At 41.9% G+C, this 24,230-nt stretch overlaps 1 protein-coding gene across 2 annotated transcripts in view; it reads right to left on the bottom strand.

The window, feature by feature from the left end:
- ptprq (protein tyrosine phosphatase receptor type Q) overlaps nt 1-24,230 on the bottom strand; it is a 78,198-nt gene that overhangs the window by 44,578 nt on the left and 9,390 nt on the right. For both annotated transcript variants that reach the window (XM_056235974.1, XM_056235975.1), the window contains exons 11-20: nt 23,988-24,118; nt 23,593-23,722; nt 22,675-22,828; nt 22,485-22,591; nt 20,841-20,938; nt 19,352-19,517; nt 18,956-19,216; nt 8,891-9,048; nt 4,327-4,441; nt 3,305-3,531 (exon numbers count right to left, since the gene is read on the bottom strand). In XM_056235974.1, coding sequence (XP_056091949.1) covers nt 3,305-3,531; nt 4,327-4,441; nt 8,891-9,048; nt 18,956-19,216; nt 19,352-19,517; nt 20,841-20,938; nt 22,485-22,591; nt 22,675-22,828; nt 23,593-23,722; nt 23,988-24,118 — 1,547 coding nt within the window. The remainder of the gene's footprint in view (nt 1-3,304; nt 3,532-4,326; nt 4,442-8,890; nt 9,049-18,955; nt 19,217-19,351; nt 19,518-20,840; nt 20,939-22,484; nt 22,592-22,674; nt 22,829-23,592; nt 23,723-23,987; nt 24,119-24,230) is intronic.

Below are 24,230 nucleotides of genomic sequence, written 5' to 3'. Positions count from 1 at the left end.
ATGAAAACCATTTTCAGAAAAGTTTTTGCTTGCTGCCGTTTCATTAGGTGACAAAACATTACCCCACAAAGACATTAAATAAATGGGAAACACTAAAAAGGGAAGTTAAGGGGGCTCTAACATTTCAGATATACATGGGTTGGATATAATATCAGTAACAACATCTATAATTGTATTAATTTCCAGGACTTGTGCTTTTGCCTTCAGAAGAGCTACAGTTTCTTTGGGGAATAGTGAAATTCAGAACTTGAACTGTGGGATATTGCACCATTCTTCAATAAGAAGCCTGGAGTTCTTCGGAGTTTGAAAGGAATTGGAAATCTATAGAATTTCCCATGATGTTTAGACATTGGGAGTCTTTGTAGAGTGTATGGAAGGTAGTTTCTCATGATGTCCCATCAGAATTTTAGCATGGAGTTGGATGGAAATCACCCCCTTGTGATTTTTTTCTTTTCTTTTGGCATTATTATGCATCATATACACTACCATTCAAAAGTTTGGGGTCGGAAAGATATTTTAATGTTTTTGAAAGATATTACTCTGGTCTTCAGTGTCACATGTTCCTTCAGAAATATTTCTAATATGCTGATTCTTATTATCAATGTTGAAAATAGTTTTGCTGCTTAATAGTTTTGATATTCTGTCAGAAATATTTTGTAACATTATAAATATCTTTAATGTCACTTTTGATTAATTTAATGCATTCTTGCTGGTATAAAAGTAGCACATTCTTTCAATATACAGTTGTGCTCAAAAGTTTGCATACACCTTGCAGAATCTGCTAAATGTTAATTATTTTAACAAAATAAGAGGGATCATACAAAATGCATGTTATTATTTATTTAGTACTGTCCTAATTAAAGGTGCTCTAAGCGATGTTGGGTGACGTCACTTCTTGTTCACATTCGAAGTATTGTCAAACAAAGCGGAGGCTAGCTAGACCTTCCCTCCCCCTGTAGTTTTACTGATACTTCATTCAAGGTGTAATGTCGCCAAGTTAGATAAATGCTTTCATATAATGCAGAAAAAGAGTAATATTACCAGAACAACACGATAAAACGTTTCGCCACCTGAGGTTATAACTTTAGCTGCCATACAAGGACTCCCTACTGTGGTTTTGCGTGATCATTTACAATAGAGATCAATAGCTAGCTGCTAGAAACCTATATGTTGTGTTCACCAAAGTTAGCGCTGACTGCATTGTTCTAGCTAATTATATCCTTGTGTTTGTTAGGCGAACATGAAAGTCCATTTAGAAAAACCAAACTGGATTTACCCACCTGTCCAGCAAAAACAGAGCTACCTGAATGTCGGATTGGAAGCCCTTCTGCCGGCGGAGTTCTCGCCACCTTTCAAAGGCTTTTCCAATGTAAATTCGGGACTTCGCGTGTTCTTTCTCCTTTTCCCTCTTCTTTGCATTTTTGCATTCATCGGAACGTCGTCGCTTTGGTCGTGTGGCGGCCATATCAAACTTAAAGAGAATACAATTCTAACTTCCCTCTTCATGCTTCTCTCTCCTCCACACCCCCCCCCCCCCCCCCTCTTCATGTGTACGCGCACTAACCCCACCCCCAAATCATTCTTGTCGGTTATTGGCTGGAACAATGTTTGTTATGTTTCTTGGAGCGGGTTGCCGCCGCAGTTGTTTTTGTTGCCATTTGTGGAGCCTGGGCTGTCTACAGAGACCGCGTGTCGTCCAGTGTGTTCAGGGGACAGGCAGCTAGCGGATAGTGAGGAGATGTTTGCTGTATGTGACAAAAAATGTTTTGGCCTAAAACATCACGCGTGACATCGCTTAGAGCACCTTTAAGATATGTAACAAAAAAGATGTTTACATAGTCCACAAGCTTTTTTTTTTAATGAATTTATAAAAATGACAGAAGGAAACACGATGCATTAGGAGCTGAGGGTTGAAAACTTTTTGAATTTTAGGATGAAGGTAAATTGTACTTAATTTGTCTTCCGGGAAACATACAAGTACCATATCTTCTGTTGCTTCTGAAGGGCAGTACTAAATTACATTTTTTATATATTTAAACAAAAGAAAAATGTGGACATCTTCATCCTGTTCAAAAGTTTTCACCCCCCAGCTCTTAATGGATCATGATTCCTTCTGGAGCATCAGTGAATGTTTGAAACTTTTTTAATAGTTGTGTTTGAGTCCCTCAATTGTCCTCAGTGTGAAAAGATGGATCTCAAAAATCATACAGTCTCTGCTGGAAAGGGTTCAAAGATGCAAAAGATGATGGAAAATTGGCCAGTTTAACTGCTCAGGACAAACAAGGGACACAAGAACAAACATCCAGGTAATGACACACAGTATTAAGATTGTGGGGTATGTCAACTTTTGAACGGGATTATTTTTTTAACTCAGCTATTTTTTTCTTGTGGGCTATATGTAAACATCTTTTATGTTAAATATCTTATTCAGGACAGTACTAAATAAAAAAATAACATGCCGATTGTATATAGTTTTGAGCAGCTCATCAAAACATTTGTATTTTTGTCCATTTCTGTGTGTGTGTGCTCCTATGGTTAACAGGCTTTATGTGGCCGTGACAAGCAATTTCATTCAGGAAGTCTTGCCAGGTAATTTTGAGGATGTATTTTTGTGACATTTAGAAACTATCCACTGGACTGTGCTGTTTCTTGGTGAGCTTTAAAGGGATACTCCACCCAAAAATGAAAATTCTGTCATCATTTACTCACCCTCAAGTTGTTGCAAACCTGTATGAGTTTCTTTCTTCTGCTGAACACAAAGGAAGATATTTTGAAGAACGATTGGAACCAAACAGTTGTTTGGCACCATTGACTTCCATAGTAGAAAAAAAAAATTACTATGGAAGTCAATGATGCCAAAGTTCCAATCGTTCTTCAAAATATCTCCCTTTGTGTTCATCAGAAGAAAGAAACTCATACAGGTTTGCAACAACTTGAGGGTGAGTAAATGATGACAGAATTTTCATTTTTGGGTGGAGTATCCCTTTATTATTTTTGACACTTTTTAATTTTATACTTTTTCTGAACAATACATTTGTGGCTGGGTCGAGAACTGGTATTTTCTTCAAATCTGTGTCATTTGTTATTTCAATTTATTTCCTTTTTACAGTTCCTAAAAAAAAAAAAAAAAAAAACTGCAGTACAAGTGCATTTTGTATTATGGTGTTGTGTACATCCTTTAAGCAGTTTAAAATACACTATATTCTGATTCTATAATGTGAAAATATATCCCGTGGTTAAATTAGACACTGTGAATTTTTGCTTTCACATAAACTATTGAAATGTGTGAAGATCAAGCGTGCACCTTGATGTTGTAGGTTGCTCCCGGGGTGAGTGTGTTCAGAAGAGTTTCTGGGATGTCCAGGCCCTTGGTGACCTCTGTGAAGGTAGGGTCGGGATATGGACACATCTCCTTGTATTTGATGACAAATGAGTGAATTGTGGGGTCAAGGGGCATCGGCATCCGCCAGGACAGCAGGATTCCATTGGAACCAACCCGCTCACCTTCTGGCTTAGAGGGGGCCGCAGGTACTACATACACATACATATAAACACACAAAAAACTTGAGAATCTTATGATGCATTTGATATTTGATCCTATTTTTATGACAGCTTTATTGATTACTTGATTCGAATTGGTTGATTACAGCAATTTTTTTCATGTCGTTTTTTTTTTATTGATTGTCACTTCTTTTATTTGTGTTGCCATTATATCCCCATCTTCTGCAATGAAGCAGGACGGATGTTGTTACTCTAACCTAGATATAATATCGTCCAGGTCATTATCAAATGTAGAGGCTTTTCAGAAGGTGCTTGGCTCGCTAACAGCTTTCTGTTGTTGTGGAGGTGTCAGCCATTTAGGAGAATAACAATATAAAGCTATCAGAAAGCGTGACCCGCCAATGCCTTTCTCATATGGACGAGCAAACCAGCGACCCGGGAATATGATACCGACCTATCAAAGCCTGGAATCAGCATCAATTATGCAGACATAAATGTACACACATACTTCAAATGGAAAAAAGTCCATATGGATTCATGTACATTACATTATTACATATTACATTACAATTGTATGTTATTTTATTACATTTTCTACATTAATATGGTAATTTAGGGAATTTGTGTTAGTGTGACATTATTTACAACATTTGTTTGACCGAATAGAATGTTTTCACTTGATAAAGTGAAACTTAAAAAACAAAAACAGGAGGTAGTCTAGAGGAATATATAGGAACTATGGGGAAATACACATAAATAACGAAAGGAAGGCATCATTTTTATTGAAAGAAGATAGTGGTTTAAGAATGGAATACACAGACTTACATGACTCAATAGTGGTGACAAGTATTCGGCTGACAGGTGAGCTGAACCCTGACGAGGCCACTGCATTGACCGTGATGGTGTATGATGTTCCAGGGGTTACACTGGACACTTGAGCCTAAAACACAGAATAGACACAATACATACAAACATAGATCTACATCTACAATGAACATATGAGTCATTCTCAAATATGGTAACGGATACGATTCTTGATCGAAAAATCCAATATTTAAAAGACAGAATTCTATAAAATGTTCTATTGTTTATATTGGATAATATAAAAGACACTGTGTTGTTTAGCGCTTTTTCCCCCTTGTGTTACAGTATGTTCGAATTCTGGGTCCAATTTTTATGTTGCAGGTCAAATTGACACTAATTGGATTCAATACAATCACAATCACACACATTCTCACACATTACATCAAAAATAAACATGGGAACAAATTATTTTTAAAACCGTGTTTAACAACTATTTTTAATCATTTTGTTTAATTGTTTTTAAATGGTTTTTGTTTCATTTTTGTGTGCTTTCCTAAAGCTCAAACAGTAGAGCATGGTGCTACAACGCAAAAATCATGCGTTCGATTCCCGGCAATATTAACATTCTTGAACTGATAAAAATGTATGCATTTAACGCAATGTGCATTCCTTTGGATAAAAGTATCTGCCAAATGCATACATTTAAATTTAAATACTCTCAGAGGATAGTTGAGGAACTGACATAAAAAATACATACATTTTTGTATTTTTATTCTGGGTCTGTGCAGCTGCGGTTAACCATGAAATTGCGGGTCAAATTTATCATCAGAAATTAGGCCTATGTACACGAAGTCCACCCATCCCTACCCCGAAACGTAACCCTACCCATAACTTCTACCTAAAATCAGAGAGAAATGATAGGTGTGGAAAAAATAAAGACTAAAATAACAAAGGACATAACATTTTGACATGATTACTAATAAGACTTTAATACATATATATATGATAAGCTTTTATGTTAGGAAATTAAACTATTCAGCGTTTTATAAGCCAAAAAGTCAACCGTTTTTGAGAGTGACCTTTATAATGGTAAGATCTTATGTCTTCTAGTTACCTATTTTGTTAGTGTTGTTTTGCACCTAAAATTTCAGGATTGTAAAAAATCTATTTTATAGAGAAATAATATCTGTGCTTATTTTGATTTAGTTATTGCTTTTTACATTACTGAATGGTGTACAATTTTTCACATAATATAGTCAGTAAAGGCTCATTTTCAGTATATAAAGCGTAGTAATATCTCACAACATATTGCTGAGTCATGTCTCTTCTGAGAAAACTGAAGCATAACCAAAGTAAAACCAAAAAGTCAGCACTAGATACTAAACAAATCACAATTTGAATGCGATCAGGTATATGAATGTGATTCTAATAGCGATGGCTATGCCTGACTGAAGACAATGACTTCATTAATCAAACACATCGTATTATTACTCCAAAACACCATCATGCATCAAACCACCCTCAACAACACAAGGAATTTTGTACATCTATAGATACCATCAATAATCCATGCACCTCAGACACTCCCACAAACAGACAAACAAACACACTTTTTGCAAGCGAATCTTCTTGAGCCATTACTAGCAATAATTTCACCAGAAACCATTTGTTCATATAAATCATATATTAAAAAGCATCTCTTGTGGTCTTCTGTCACATGTTCACAAACACAAAGTTTGTTGAGTAATGTAACAGTGGCAGGCTAAGTTACCATACGTGATGTCACACCACTTGTTCCAGAAAGACAATAGTCTTATCAGATGTGAGGATAAAATAGCCTGACAACACCAGTAAAACAAGATAACATGGCAAAATCGAATCCATGCTTACATAACGTGTATTTATATACTATACACTCACCGGCCACTTTATTAGGTACCCCATGCTAGTAACGGGTTGGACCCCCTTTTGCCTTCAGAACTGCCTCAATTCTTCGTGGCATAGATTCAACAAGGTGCTGGAAGCATTCCTCAGGGAGTTTGGTCCATATTGACATGATGGCATCACACAGTTGCCGCAGATTTGTCGGCTGCACATCCATGATGCGAATCTCCCGTTCCACCACATCCCAAAGATGCTCTATTGGGTTGAGATCTGGTGACTGTGGAGGCCATTTTAGTACAGTGAACTCATTGTCATGTTCAAGAAACCAATTTGAAATGATTAGAGCTTTGTGACATGGTGGAAGTAGCCATCAGAGGATGGGTACATGGTGGCCATAAAGGGATGGACATGGTCAGAAACAATGCTCAGGTAGGCCGTGGCATTTAAACGATGCCCAATTGGCACTAAGGGGCCTAAAGTGTGCCAGGAAAACATCCCCCACACCATTACACCACCACCACCAGCCTGCACAGTGGTAACAAGGCATGATGGTTCCATGTTCTCATTCTGTTTACGCCAAATTCTGACTCTTAACATCTGAATGTCTCAACAGAAATTGAGACTCATCAGACCAGGCAACATTTTTCCAGTCTTCAACTGTTCAATTTTGGTGAGCTCTTGCAAATTGTAGCCTCTTTTTCCTATTTGTAGTGGAGATGAGTGGTACCCGGTGGAGTCTTCTGCTGTTGTAGCCCATCCGCCTCAAGGTTGTGCGTGTTGTGGCTTCACAAATGCTTTGCTGCATACCTCGGTTGTAACGAGTGGTTATTTCAGTCACTGTTGCCCTTCTATCAGCTCAAACCAGTCTGGCCATTCTCCTCTGACCTCTGGCATCAACAAGGCATTTCCGCCCACAGAACTGCCGCTCACTGGATGTTTTTTCTTTTTCGGACCATTCTCTGTAAACCCTAGAGATGGTTGTGCGTGAAAATCCCAGTAGATTAGCAGTTTCTGAAATACTCAGACCAGCCCTTCTGGCACCAACAATCATGCCACTTTCAAAGTCACTCAAATCACCTTTCTTCCCCATACTGATGCTCGGTTTGAACTGCAGGAGATTGTCTTGACCATTTCTACATGCCTAAATGCACTGAGTTGCCGCCATGTGATTGGCTGCTTAGAAATTAAGTGTTAACGAGCAGTTGGACAGGTGTACCTAATAAAGTGGCCGGTGAGTGTATATATATATATAAACCACACTTCTATGAATTTCACGGCAAATAAATAAAATATCTACCAATATATTTGCTTAGAAATGTTGCAAGAGCTTTTCTTAGAACTAATTTCACTTTTCTGAGCCATTTAGCAATTTAACTAACTCCTACAAACCCCAAAGCAAGTTACTTTCAAGTTCACACAGGGGAAAATATAAATAGTAAAGAAAATATAAATGATGCAGAAAATGAAGCATACCGGTTTTAAGCGAAACTTTTAATTGTTGATGGCAACTTTTATCAGAAATGTTATTATGATGGTCAATTATGAATGCTCCACAAATTAATGCATAAAATGTAAAATGGAAACCCTTTAAAAATATACAGTCCCGCACAAGGAAGACGAGTCAGTGTTCAGTGATATTTATCACACACTCAAGTCTTTGTGTGGCAGAATTGTCGTATTTCTTAATTCTAAGAAACACAAGCCAGTTTAAGAATTCCTCCAAGGTCGTGTAGCGTCTCACCATCACTCTCAAACAGACCAAAGTGTATGTGTGTGTGTGTGTATGTGTAAGAGTTCTGCAAACTTTTATGAGAATAAATCTATTTTGCAGGGATTCAATCTATCTAATCTATGCAGGGATTCAAAATGTTACAAAATTGTCTCCCTTTAAAATCCTGTAACTTTAATTTGAATTCATTCAATTAATTTAATTGAAAATCATTTGATGATTTGAACACATGATGTTCAATTGGAATTTGAATCCAAATTACAGCAAAAAGAAAATGAAATGAAACATAAAAGGGTAATTTACTTTGGGGTAAATTGGAGTATTTTCCCAATATTACCATAATATTGAAGTTTAATTTATTAAATATAAAGGAATATAGATTACATAAAAAAATTCTATAGGTGGCATTTCAAGGATTACAACATTCTATTTTAATTCTACTTTTTTAAACAAATCTTTTTGGTACATCAATTCAGTTTCACAAACTGAATAGTTTTTTTTTTAAATAATTCTCAATACACTTCTGAATGGCATCCAACCCTTCTATCTTGAGTATTTAATGCATGTCATGTAATGCAAAACCCATGCAATGCAAATATGCAATTGATGCCTACCTGAACGTTACCGAGGCCCGAGTACAGGATAACCAGCAGGGGCAGACAGGATGGCATGATGGCTCCTCACTAAGAGAGAGCTGCTGAATGGGTAACTAACCGCTGGTATGCGAGTGATCAGAAACAAACTAGTCCCACCACCAATGCTAAACCTATTATTAACGGTCTTCTCTCTCTTTCACTCTCTCCCTTGTTCTCCAACCTTCCTCCACACACTCCGCCCAGCTGACACGGATACTCTTCTACCTGACACCTGGCATTCGACTGTGGGAGAGGTCTGTGAGTGACTCAGGGTGTGTGTGTGTGTGTGTGTGTGTGTGGGGGGGGGGGGGGGGGGGGGGGGGGGGGTAGTGTGTACCTGGACGTAGCTGTCTGTTGTGGTGATGGTAATATTGCCGTGGTCAGGAAGCACTTGGATCAGGTAGTTCTTATCACATCCAGGTGATGCAAGCCAGTGGAGAGAGAAAGCACGAGGTGACATGCTGATCACACGCAACCCTTCAGGACTGGCAGGCACTGAAACACACAGATTTGGGTTTTGAAAAATAATTTTAAAATATGCATGTATATATTTTACAGACAGACAAATGCTAAAAATTCAATTAAGCTCACTCACTCACTCACCAATTCACCCACCCACTCACTCACTCACTTATTCACCCACCCATTTACTCACCCACCCCACTTACTCACTTACCCACCGACTCACTCACCAATTCACTCACTCACTGACTCACCCAACCATCCACTCACTCACTCCCCCACTCACCAATTCACCCAACCACTCACTCACTCACTCACTCACTCACTCACTCGACACACACACACACACACACACACTCAATGACTCACTCACCCACCAACTCACTCACCAATTCACTCACTCACCCAACCACCCAACCACCTACTCACTCACTCAACCACCCACTCATTCACTCACTCCCTCCCCCACTCACCAATTCACCCAACCACTCACTCACTCAGCCACCCACTCACTCACTAACTCACTCACTCACACAATCAATGACGCACTAAACAACTCACTCACCCACTCACTCATTCACCAATTCACCCACCCACTCACTCACTCACTCACTCACTCACTCACTCAATAATTCACCGACCCACTCACTCACTCACTCACCCACCCCACCGACTCACTCAACAATTCACTCACTCACTCACTGACTCACCCAACCAACCACCCACTCAATCACTCACTCCCCCACTCACCAATTCACCCAACCACTAACTCACTCACTCACACACACACACCCACACACTCAATGACTCACTCACCCACTCACTCACCAATTCACCCACCGACTCACTCACCCACCGACTCACTCACCAATTCACTCACTCACTCACCCAACCACCCACTCACTCACTCACTCAACCACCCACTCACTCACTCACTCACTCCCTCCCCCACTCACCAATTCACCCAACCACTCACTCACTCAGCCACCCACTCACTCGCTCACCCAACCACCCACTCACTCACTCACTCAACCACCCACTCACCAATTCACCCAACCACTCACTCACTCAGCCACCCACCCACTCACTCACTCACTCACTCACACACACTCAATGACTCACTCAACAACTCACTCACCCACTCACTCACTCACCAATTCACCCACCCAATCACTCACTCAATAATTCACCGACCCACTCACTCACCCACCTCACTTACTCACTCACCCACCCACTCACTCACTCCCAACCACCCACTCACCCACCCACCCACGCACTCAACGACTCACTCAGCCACTCACTCACTAACTCACTCACACACTCAACGACTCACTCACTCACTCACTCACTCACTCACTCACTCACACACTCAATCAATCTTTATTTATAAAGCACCTTTAAAACAAATCCAATGCAATTCAAAGTGCTTTACTAGCATAAACAAGCAATTGCCATTAAATACAAGCAATGAAAATAACACTAAAATAGTTTTGAATAAAACAGTAAAAATGTTAGAATATTAACCCACTCACCCACTCACTAATTCACCCACCCACTCACTCACCCACCCAACGACCCACTCACCAATTCACTCACTCACTCACTGACTCACCCAACCAGCCACTCACCCACTCACATGACTCAACGACTCACTCACCCACTCATTCACTCACTCACTCACCAATTCACCCACCGACGCACTCACCAATTCACTCACTCACTCACTGACTCACCCAACCACCCACTCACTCACTCAGCCACTCACTCACTCAACGACTCACTCACTCACTCATTCACTCACTCACCAATTCACCCACCGACTCACTCACCAATTCATTCACCAATTCACTCACTCACTCACCCAACCACCCACTTACTCACTCACTCACTCCCCCACTCACCAATTCACCCAACCACTCACTCACTCACCAATTCACCCACCCACTCACTCACTCACTAATTCACCCACACACTCACTCACCCACCCCACTTACTCACTCACCGACTCACTCACCCACCCCACTTACTCACTCACCGACTCACTCACCAATGCACTCACTCACTCACTGACTCACCCAACCACCCACTCACTCACTCAATCACTAATTCACCCACCCACACACTCACTCACTCGCCCACCAATTCACTCACCCACTCACTCACCCACTCACCCAACCACTAACTCACTCACTCACTCACTCACTCACTCACTCACACACACTCAATGACTCACTCACCCACTCACTCACCAATTCACCCACCAATTCACTCACTCACCCACCCAACCACCCACCCACCCACCCACTCACTCACTCACTCACTCACTCACTCACTCACTCACTCACTCACTCACTCACTTACTCACTCACTCACTCACTCAACCACTCACTCAACCACCCACTCACTCACTCACTGACTCACTCAACAACTCACTCACCCACTCACCAATTCACCCACCCAATCACTCACTCAATAATTCACCGACCCACTCACTCACCCCACTTACTCACTCACCCACCCACTCACCAATTCACTCACTCACTCACCCACCCAACCACCCACTCACTCACTCCCTCAACCACCCACTCACTCACTCAGCCACTCACTCAGCCACCCACTCACTCACTCACTCACTCACTCACACACTCAATGACTCACTCAACAACTCACTCACCCACTCACCAATTCACCCACCCAATCACTCACTCAATAATTCACCGACCCACTCACTCACCCCACTTACTCACTCACCCACCCACCCACCCATTCACCAATTCACCCACCCAATCACTCACTCAATAATTCACCGACCCACTCACTCACCCCATTTACTCACTCACCCGCCCACTCACTCACCAATTCACTCACTCACTCACGCACTCAACGACTCACTCAGTCACTCACTCACACACACACTCAACGACTCACTCACTCACTCAACGACTCACTCACTCACTCACACACTCAATCAATCTTTATTTATAAAGGACCTTTAAAACAAATCCAATGCAATTCAAAGTGCTTTACTAGCATAAACAAGCATGTGCCATTAAATACAAGCAATGAAAATAACACTAAAATAGTTTAGAATAAAACAGTAAAAATGTTAGAATATTAACCCACTCACTCACTCACTCACTCACTCACCAATTCACCCACCCACTCACTCACCCACCCCACTTACTCACTCACCCACCCACCGACTCACTCACCAATTCACTCACTCACTCACTGACTCACCCAACCACCCACTCACTCACTCACTCACTCAATGACTCAATCAACGACTCACTCACCCACTCATTCACTCACTCACCCACTCACTCACCAATTCACCCACCGACGCACTCACCAATTCACTCACTCACTCACTCACTCACTCACTCACTCACTCACTCACTCACTCACTCACCCAACCACCCAACCACTCACTCACTCACTCACTCACTCATTCATCAGTTCACCAATTCACTCACCCACCGACTCACTCACTCACCCAACCACCCACTCACTCACTCAACCACCCACTCACTCACTCACTCACTCACTCACTCCCCTACTCACCAATTCACCCAACCACTCACTCACTCACTCACTCACTCCCTCCCCTACTCACCAATTCACCCAACCACTCACTCACTCACTCACTCACTCACTCCCTCCCCTACTCACCAATTCACCCAACCACTCACTCACTCACTCACTCACTCACTCACTCACTCACTCACCCACTCATCAATTCACCCACCGACTCACTCACCAATTCACTCACCCACCGACTCACTCACTCACCCAACCACCCACTCACTCACTCACTCAATCACCCACTTACTCACTCACTCCCCCACTCACCAATTCACCCAACCACTCACTCACTCACCAATTCACCCACACACTCACTCACCCAGCCCACTTACTCACTCACCGACTCACTCACCAATTCACTCACTCACTCACTCACTCACTCACTCACTCACTCACTCACTCACTCACTCACTCACTCACTCACTCACTCACTCACTCAACCACCCACTCACTCAATCACTAATTCACCCACACACTCACTCACTCGCCCATCGACTCACTCACCAATTCATTCACCAATTCACTCACCCACTCACTCAATCACTAATTCACCCACGCACTCACTCACTCGCCCACCGACTCACTCACCAATTCACTCACCAATTCACTCACCCACTCACTCACTCAGCCACCCACTCACTCACTAACTCACTCACTCAACCACCCACTCATTCACTCACTCCCTCCCCCACTCACCAATTCACCCAACCACTCACTCACTCAGCCACCCACTCACTCACTAACTCACTCACTCACACAATCAATGACGCACTAAACAACTCACTCACCCACTCACTCATTCACCAATTCACCCACCCACTCACTCACTCACTCACTCAATAATTCACCGACCCACTCACTCACTCACTCACCCACCCCACCGACTCACTCAACAATTCACTCACTCACTCACTGACTCACCCAACCAACCACCCACTCAATCACTCACTCCCCCACTCACCAATTCACCCAACCACTAACTCACTCACTCACACACACACACCCACACACTCAATGACTCACTCACCCACTCACTCACCAATTCACCCACCGACTCACTCACCCACCGACTCACTCACCAATTCACTCACTCACTCACCCAACCACCCACTCACTCACTCACTCAACCACCCACTCACTCACTCACTCACTCCCTCCCCCACTCACCAATTCACCCAACCACTCACTCACTCAGCCACCCACTCACTCGCTCACCCAACCACCCACTCACTCACTCACTCAACCACCCACTCACCAATTCACCCAACCACTCACTCACTCAGCCACCCACCCACTCACTCACTCACTCACTCACACACACTCAATGACTCACTCAACAACTCACTCACCCACTCACTCACTCACCAATTCACCCACCCAATCACTCACTCAATAATTCACCGACCCACTCACTCACCCACCTCACTTACTCACTCACCCACCCACTCACTCACTCCCAACCACCCACTCACCCACCCACCCACGCACTCAACGACTCACTCAGCCACTCACTCACTAACTCACTCACACACTCAACGACTCACTCACTCACTCACTCACTCACTCACTCACTCACTCACACACTCAATCAATCTTTATTTATAAAGCACCTTTAAAACAAATCCAATGCAATTCAAAGTGCTTTACTAGCATAAACAAGCAATTGCCATTAAATACAAGCAATGAAAATAACACTAAAATAGTTTTGAATAAAACAGTAAAAATGTTAGAATATTAACCCACTCACCCACTCACTAATTCACCCACCCACTCACTCACCCACCCAACGACCCACTCACCAATTCACTCACTCACTCACTGACTCACCCAACCAGCCACTCACCCACTCACATGACTCAACGACTCACTCACCCACTCATTCACTCACTCACTCACCAATTCACCCACCGACGCACTCACCAATTCACTCACTCACTCACTGACTCACCCAACCACCCACTCACTCACTCAGCCACTCACTCACTCAACGACTCACTCACTCACTCATTCACTCACTCACCAATTCACCCACCGACTCACTCACCAATTCATTCACCAATTCACTCACTCACTCACCCAACCACCCACTTACTCACTCACTCACTCCCCCACTCACCAATTCACCCAACCACTCACTCACTCACCAATTCACCCACCCACTCACTCACTCACTAATTCACCCACACACTCACTCACCCACCCCACTTACTCACTCACCGACTCACTCACCCACCCCACTTACTCACTCACCGACTCACTCACCAATGCACTCACTCACTCACTGACTCACCCAACCACCCACTCACTCACTCAATCACTAATTCACCCACCCACACACTCACTCACTCGCCCACCAATTCACTCACCCACTCACTCACCCACTCACCCAACCACTAACTCACTCACTCACTCACTCACTCACTCACTCACACACACTCAATGACTCACTCACCCACTCACTCACCAATTCACCCACCAATTCACTCACTCACCCACCCAACCACCCACCCACCCACCCACTCACTCACTCACTCACTCACTCACTCACTCACTCACTCACTTACTCACTCACTCACTCACTCAACCACTCACTCAACCACCCACTCACTCACTCACTGACTCACTCAACAACTCACTCACCCACTCACCAATTCACCCACCCAATCACTCACTCAATAATTCACCGACCCACTCACTCACCCCACTTACTCACTCACCCACCCACTCACCAATTCACTCACTCACTCACCCACCCAACCACCCACTCACTCACTCCCTCAACCACCCACTCACTCACTCAGCCACTCACTCAGCCACCCACTCACTCACTCACTCACTCACTCACTCACTCACACACTCAATGACTCACTCAACAACTCACTCACCCACTCACCAATTCACCCACCCAATCACTCACTCAATAATTCACCGACCCACTCACTCACCCCACTTACTCACTCACCCACCCACCCACCCATTCACCAATTCACCCACCCAATCACTCACTCAATAATTCACCGACCCACTCACTCACCCCATTTACTCACTCACCCGCCCACTCACTCACCAATTCACTCACTCACTCACGCACTCAACGACTCACTCAGTCACTCACTCACACACACACTCAACGACTCACTCACTCACTCAACGACTCACTCACTCACTCACACACTCAATCAATCTTTATTTATAAAGGACCTTTAAAACAAATCCAATGCAATTCAAAGTGCTTTACTAGCATAAACAAGCATGTGCCATTAAATACAAGCAATGAAAATAACACTAAAATAGTTTAGAATAAAACAGTAAAAATGTTAGAATATTAACCCACTCACTCACTCACTCACTCACTCACCAATTCACCCACCCACTCACTCACCCACCCCACTTACTCACTCACCCACCCACCGACTCACTCACCAATTCACTCACTCACTCACTGACTCACCCAACCACCCACTCACTCACTCACTCACTCAATGACTCAATCAACGACTCACTCACCCACTCATTCACTCACTCACCCACTCACTCACCAATTCACCCACCGACGCACTCACCAATTCACTCACTCACTCACTCACTCACTCACTCACTCACTCACTCACTCACTCACCCAACCACCCAACCACTCACTCACTCACTCACTCACTCACTCACTCACTCACTCATTCATCAGTTCACCAATTCACTCACCCACCGACTCACTCACTCACCCAACCACCCACTCACTCACTCAACCACCCACTCACTCACTCACTCACTCACTCACTCCCCTACTCACCAATTCACCCAACCACTCACTCACTCACTCACTCACTCCCTCCCCTACTCACCAATTCACCCAACCACTCACTCACTCACTCACTCACTCACTCCCTCCCCTACTCACCAATTCACCCAACCACTCACTCACTCACTCACTCACTCACTCACTCACTCACCCACTCATCAATTCACCCACCGACTCACTCACCAATTCACTCACCCACCGACTCACTCACTCACCCAACCACCCACTCACTCACTCACTCAATCACCCACTTACTCACTCACTCCCCCACTCACCAATTCACCCAACCACTCACTCACTCACCAATTCACCCACACACTCACTCACCCAGCCCACTTACTCACTCACCGACTCACTCACCAATTCACTCACTCACTCACTCACTCACTCACTCACTCACTCACTCACTCACTCACTCACTCACTCACTCACTCACTCACTCACTCAACCACCCACTCACTCAATCACTAATTCACCCACACACTCACTCACTCGCCCATCGACTCACTCACCAATTCATTCACCAATTCACTCACCCACTCACTCAATCACTAATTCACCCACGCACTCACTCACTCGCCCACCGACTCACTCACCAATTCACTCACCAATTCACTCACCCACTCACTCACCCACTCACTCACCCACTCACTCACTCACTCACTCAACGACTCACACACTCACTAACTCACACACACACACACACACACACTCAACGACTCACTCACTCACACACTCAATCAATCTTTATTTATAAAGAACCTTTAAAACAAATCCAATGCAATTCAAATAACACTAAAATAGTTTTGAATAAAACAGTAAAAATGTTAGAATATTATACAAATTATCAACAATGAAATGTTCATAAAGCAAAATTGATTAGAAATTAATGATAGTGATGTTGATAAATTGTTTAATTTGTTTAATTTTGGTTTGGTTCAATTCAATTTGATTCAGTTCAGATCGGTTCAGTTAAATTCAATGCTGTTGAACCAAGCCAAACTTAACTGTTTTTTCTCACTCACCAATTCACTCACTCACCCACCCAACCACCCACCCACCCACCCACCCACCCACTCACTCACTCACTCACTCACTCACTCACTCACTCACTCACTCACTCACTCACTCAACAACTCACTCACCCACTCACCAATTCACCCACCCAATCACTCACTCAATAATTCACCGACCCACTCACTCACCCCACTTACTCACTCACCCACCCACTCACCAATTCACTCACTCACTCACCCACCCAACCACCCACTCACTCACTCAACCACTCACTCACTCACTCACTCAGCCACCCACTCACTCACTCACTCACTCACTCACTCACTCACTCACTCACTCACTCACTCACTCACTCACTCACTCACTCACTCCCCTACTCACCAATTCACCCAACCACTCACTCACTCACTCCCTCCCCTACTCACCAATTCACCCAACCACTCACTCACTCACTCACTCATCAATTCACCCACCGACTCACTCACCAATTCACTCACCCACCGACTCACTCACTCACCCAACCACCCACTCACTCACTCAATCACCCACTTACTCACTCACTCACCAATTCACCCAACCACTCACTCACTCACTCACCAATTCACCCACACACTCACTCACCCAGCCCACTTACTCACTCACCGACTCACTCACCAATTCACTCACTCACTCACTCACTCACTCACTCACTCACTCACTCACTCACTCACTCACTCACTCACTCACTCACTCACTCACTCACTCACTCACTGACTCACTGACTCACCCAACCACCCACTCACTCAATCACTAATTCACCCACTCACTCACTCACTCGCCCACCGACTCACTCACCAATTCATTCACCAATTCACTCACCCACTCACTCAATCACTAATTCACCCACACCCTCACTCACTCGCCCACCGACTCACTCACCAATTCACTCACCAATTCACTCACCCACTCACTCACCCACTCACTCACCCACTCACTCACTCACTCAACGACTCACACACTCACTAACTCACACACACACACACACACACACACACACACACACACACACACACACACACACACACACTCAACGACTCACTCACTCACACACTCAATCAATCTTTATTTATAAAGAACCTTTAAAACAAATCCAATGCAATTCAAATAACACTAAAATAGTTTTGAATAAAACAGTAAAAATGTTAGAATATTATACAAATTATCAACAATGAAATGTTCATAAAGCAAAATTGATTAGAAATTAATGATAGTGATGTTGATAAATTGTTTAATTTGTTTCATTTTGGTTTGGTTCAATTCAATTTGATTCAGTTCAGATCGGTTCAGTTAAATTCAATGCTGTTGAACCAAGCCAAACTTAACTGTTTAAGTCAATTGCAAGTCAATTGCAACTCAATGCAGAGTGAATCAGTTTTGTTCAATTAAAATTGATTCAGCTCGTTTCAATTCAAGCTTCATTTGACAATACAAACTGTTCTAAAACAGTTTTAGAGGAATTAGTACCTTTCATTATGCCAAGTGCATTTTGGGAAACAGTCTAACCTGTGTGTATGGTGATGGTGGCAGCGGTTCCACTGATGGTGTTTCTGAAGCGTTGTACAGTGGTGTTGTAGGAGCAGCCGCTCCACAGGCCATTGACGGTGACCTCCTGCAAGTGTGGACTCACGTCTAACGTCCAGATTTGAGAGCCATTACTGATGGTCACTTTATAAAAATCAAAATAGCCAGCAGCTGGTGCCCATGCCACTGTGGCTGATGTGATGTTGACGTGAGACACAGAGAGTGAACACACACCTGCTGGCCCTGGAATAAAAAAAATAATAAAAATCAGTGCATAGAATTACCTTTCTTATTAATATGTGTTTATGTATTGTATTTTTTTCATATCTATAATAGTAATGATACCAAACGTAGAAAGTATCACTGGGAAATTCTTACTAGTAGAGATGTTTTTGAATGTGGTCTGGCTGAAATCTGACCCCAGGAAAGACTGGATCTCAAACCTGTAATCACTTCCTGGGGTCAGGTCATGAATACTGACACTGTTTCCATGGAGATCAACCTGGTATTGCAGAGGACGGTCACCCGCGAGGCCATATCGAAACTAAAGAGGAACAAATGTAAAGAAAGCAAGCAACAGAAATAAAATAAGTATAGGCATAAACTTTAAACACTATTGTTCAAAAGATTGGGATCTGTATACATCTTTTTTGTTGAAAGAAATTGATACTTTTATTGATCACTTGTGAAAGTAAAGACGGATAATGTTACAAAAGTTGTTTTGTTTTTGTTTTCTTAAAATCAATGCTGTTCTTTTGAGCTTTGAGCTTGAGCAAATATTCCTGGAAAAAAAATGTCAGTTTCTACAAAAATATTAAGCAGTTCAAAAATGATAATAATAAATGTTTCTTGAGCAGAAAATCAGCATATCAGAATGAAATTCCTGAAGGATCACGTGACACTGAAGACTGGGGTAATCCAGTACCTTATGCAATTCAGCTTTGAATCACAGGAATAACAATATTTCTGCTTTATTTTTGAACAAATAAATGCAACCTTGGTGAGCATAAGAGACTTTTTAAAAAAAAACACTATCCCCAGGCCTGGTTTCACAGACATGGCTTAATTAACCCAGAATAAGGCATTAGTTCAATTGGGACATTTTAGCAGCTTTTATAAACATGCCTTAGAAAAAAACATTACTGGTGTGCATCTTGAGACAAAACAATGACACTTGATATAACAGTGCAAGTTGCTTTCAGTAAAAAACAACAACAACAAAAACAGCTCAAACATGGATTTTAGCCTGGGACTAGGCTTAAGCCTTGTCTGTGAAACCAGGAGTCAAACATTTGAATGGTAATGTACATACAAAATTATGTTAGTGGCCCAGTCAAAGATCTGAGATGCTGGCAGGGCCAATCTAGAATAGGGGTGACCATAGAAGTGAGGAGCTCATTAACCGTAGGAGTCACTTCAGCCCAGGTTTTTCCAAGGGGACTTTACACTAGATGAAAAACATCTTCTCAAGTTTGCAAAATTGGATTTTTACATCATAGACTCAAACACCTTCCCTCTCTTTGTGAGGTAAAATGAAGGATTGGAACTCATGTATTATGAGAAAGGCAGAAACCCGAGCACACAAGACTACAGGGTGTTGCTAGGCTACATTTCAGCTGAGACGGTCGCTATGAAAGTTTTAACAGGTGTGCAAAGGCTCCAACACTAGTCTAGTCATGCTTACAATAATAAAAAAAAAACTTATAATAACTCATTCTACATAGCCTCTTCAACCTTCTGACCCATTCAGTCAATCAAAACAATCAAAGAAATTCAAAATGTGAAAATACACTATCATATACATACAACTATCAAATTACATTATACAGATCTCGATACTGATTGGATGATCAAAAAGTCACCCTACCCTGTAACCATCCACTCTGCCTGGTGGGTGTGTCCATATCACGTACATGCTGCTCACTTCCTGTTCAATGCAAGTGAGGTCATCAGGAGGTTCTGGAACTGAGAAAAATATATATTTTTGAAAGCATCTGTGAGTTTACAGCTCTGTTTCCAAACCCTAGTGAGCTGCCTACATAGATGGCATTAACGGCATCACAGGTGCTCATAAGGCATCATAGGAACAGGTTGTTCAAAAATCAGGCAGCGTAATTTTAACTATATAGGCTGTCCGGAAGTTTGCATTTGACACCCTCCTAACACAAAGAGCCCATCCTCATGTCTCTATGCTATTCTACCTTCTTATGGCCAATTCAAGAGTAGCATTGTATGGAAGCTTGTTTCCGCCACAGAATACGGTAAAACATTTTTTTTTAAGTAATTGCGTCTTCTCACAATTCTGAATCTCACAATTCTGACTTTTTTTATTGAGTAATATTTACACTAAAGTTCAAAAGTTTGAGGTTGTTCAGATTTGTTGATGCTTTTTAAATAATTCTCTTCCTGCGTTTATCAAGGCTGCATTTATTTTACCAAAAATACAGTAAATATAGTAATATATCGGTAGTAAATTATTATTTCTGATTTCCTACTCAAGAAATTGTTATTTCTTATTATTATCAAATACATCGTGCTGCTTAATATTTTTGTGGAAACTATGATTAATTTTTTCAGGATTCTTTGATGAATAGAAAGTTCAACAGAGCTTTTAATTGAAATAGAAATATTTTGAACATTATAAATGTCTTTACTGTCACTTTCGATAAATTGAATGTGTCCTTGCTGAATAAAAGAATTATATTTTCTGTAAAAAAATAAATAAATCTATTTTTCTCACCTGCCATCTTGGAGTTTATTGTAGTGCGTTCTGGGATTGGCTTTTCTGTGAAAGATATGTGCAATGCTATGGAAGCTTGTTTCCGCCACTGAATAAAACAATTTAAAAGATAATTGCGACTTTTTTTCTCACAATTCTGACTTCTATTCTCAGTTATAAAGTCCAATTCTGAGGAAAACCAAGGCTGACCTTTTTTCAGAATTGGACTTTATATCTCACAATTCTGAGAATAGAAGGAGAGAAATGTTTCTTGAGTAGCAAATCCGCAATAATATTTTAGAATATTACTGTTTTTACTGTATTTCGGTGAAATAAATGGTGAGCAGAAGAGACTTCTTTCAAAAGCATCAAAAAAATTGAAACAACCTCAAACTTTTGAACGGTAGTGTAAATATTACTCAATACCTAAAACTATTGATAAACAGATTTAATCCTAATAAATGCTATGCATTTTTTATGTTTACTGGAGTATTGCTTTAGCTTAGTGGCACACTAACATCAAACTCTATTGAATTGGCTTCACATGAAGAGCACTTTTTGTGGGGCATTTGTAAGTAAATGCGAATGGAGTTGCTACCTAAGTGAAGTGTTTCCAATGAGTCATAAGGTTCCGTTTCAGTTAGCATGCTACCTTAGAGAGCAGCTGTCTATGTATGCAGTACAGCAAGGCACTACATTTTGGAACAGAGCTTATATGTGGATTTGTGTGAGAGGGTAGACGATAAGTTCTTGCTACGTTTTGTAACAATGTATAAGTGTAGCAACACTCACGTGTGTTAGCAATTGCAGAAGCAGGTAAACTTCGCCTGTCTCCACTAACACTGCTCACTTCAACTGTATACACACTTCCAGGCAACAGGTTGTCAAAGCGAAATGTTCTAAAAAGAGAGCAAGCTGGAGTCCAAACCTCTCTCACATAAAGAACGAATCTTCAGGGCAGATAACTGATCTAAATCCGCACCTGTCATCAGACGCACTCTGATTGGTCTGCAGGATAAAGGTTGAGTTTCTGATGGACAGGATGAATGAGTCACTGACCCCCTGGCCTGTCCTCCAGAGCACACTGAGAGATGCTGATGTCCTCTGCACAGGCAACAAGGTGACCGAACTGGGAGCTACAAACAGACACAAGGCAATTCAAGTGATCAAGCAGGGTTCATAAAACTCCTGGAAATATCACAGGATTGCAGAAAAAAAAATTGTGATTTCCAGACCGTCAAAAGTTCTTATATTACATTTTTCTAGAAATTGCTCTTTAAAAATGTAATTCAAGTTGGTCAACAGGCATGGGGGTGCAGTTGTAAGTACAGTATTGAGTGTAAGTATACTACCGTTCAAAAACTCGGGTGAAGAGTTTTAATGTTTATAAAAGAAGTCTATATGCTGACCAAGGCTGCATTTATTTGATACAGTAAAACCAGAAATGTTGTGAAATTTTATTTTATTTATGATATTAAAACTGTTTTCCATTTTTAATATATTTTAAAATGTAATTTATTCCTGTGGTGCAAAGCTGAATTTTCAGGATCATTACTCCAGTCTTCAGTGTCACATGATCCTTCAGAAATCATTCTAATATGCTAATTTACTGTGCACAAGAAACATTTCTTATTATTATCAATGTTGAAAACAATTGTGTTGCTTAATATTTTATGCAAACTCTGACACATTTTTTGTTCAGGACTTTTTTTTTTTTTGATGAATAGAAAGTTCAAACAGGATTTATTTGAAATAGAAATATTTTGTAACCATGTAAAAGTCTTTACTGCCTGTCACCTTTGATCAAGTAAATGCATTCTTGCTGAATAAAAAAAAATTACAATTCTTGCTGACTTTTGAACGGTAGTGAACTTTTAAGCCTTTGTGAATGTATGCTTACCAGCTCTGATGGCAATAATCACTGCTGGACTGTCTCTGAAAAATTCCTTCTCTGTTCGAACTAAAAAGTTGCATAGCTCTCCTGCTATCACGTCTTTAAAAACTGCTCTAGTGTCTACTACCTTCTGCACCTAAAAGACACACACACAACAAAGTAGTAAACAAACTATTTCTCCTCGTTTGAGTATCTATTATTTAAGGACAGCATAAAACATTGACTTCAAAATCTTCTGTGCACAATTTCACTTTAGTTTCATAATGATTGTTGCATATGAGCGGCTGCTTTTTTTGTCCATCAAATGCCGCACTGTACAGTATGAGATCATCCACTCAAGAAGCTATTTCAACCTGATCTGTCACTTCGAAGAAACAGACATACACAGGATGTGTACTCACAAACACAGAATCTGGGCAGTTCATACACAGCGCCTCATAATGGTGACCGTCCCCCTCAGCCCTGTCCCACAAGAGCTCTATAGAGCTGTCAGTCACAACACCAGCATGCACATGAGTGGGAGGAGCCAAACCTGTAAATAGATGAACACACATTCAAATTAAGTCTCAGAGACTCCGCATATCATGTCTGAAGCATGGAGTATGCATATTGTGCAAAAGTACTAAAATGAAAAATAACTGTTT

This window comes from Rhinichthys klamathensis, unplaced genomic scaffold (genome assembly GCF_029890125.1).
Source record: "Rhinichthys klamathensis goyatoka isolate OS25496 unplaced genomic scaffold, OSU_Roscu_1.1 h1tg000436l_1, whole genome shotgun sequence".
In the NCBI taxonomy this organism is placed as follows: domain Eukaryota; kingdom Metazoa; phylum Chordata; class Actinopteri; order Cypriniformes; family Leuciscidae; genus Rhinichthys; species Rhinichthys klamathensis.
The sequence above is the reverse complement of the archived record's forward strand: the minus strand, read 5'-3'. Positions and strand labels throughout refer to the sequence as shown.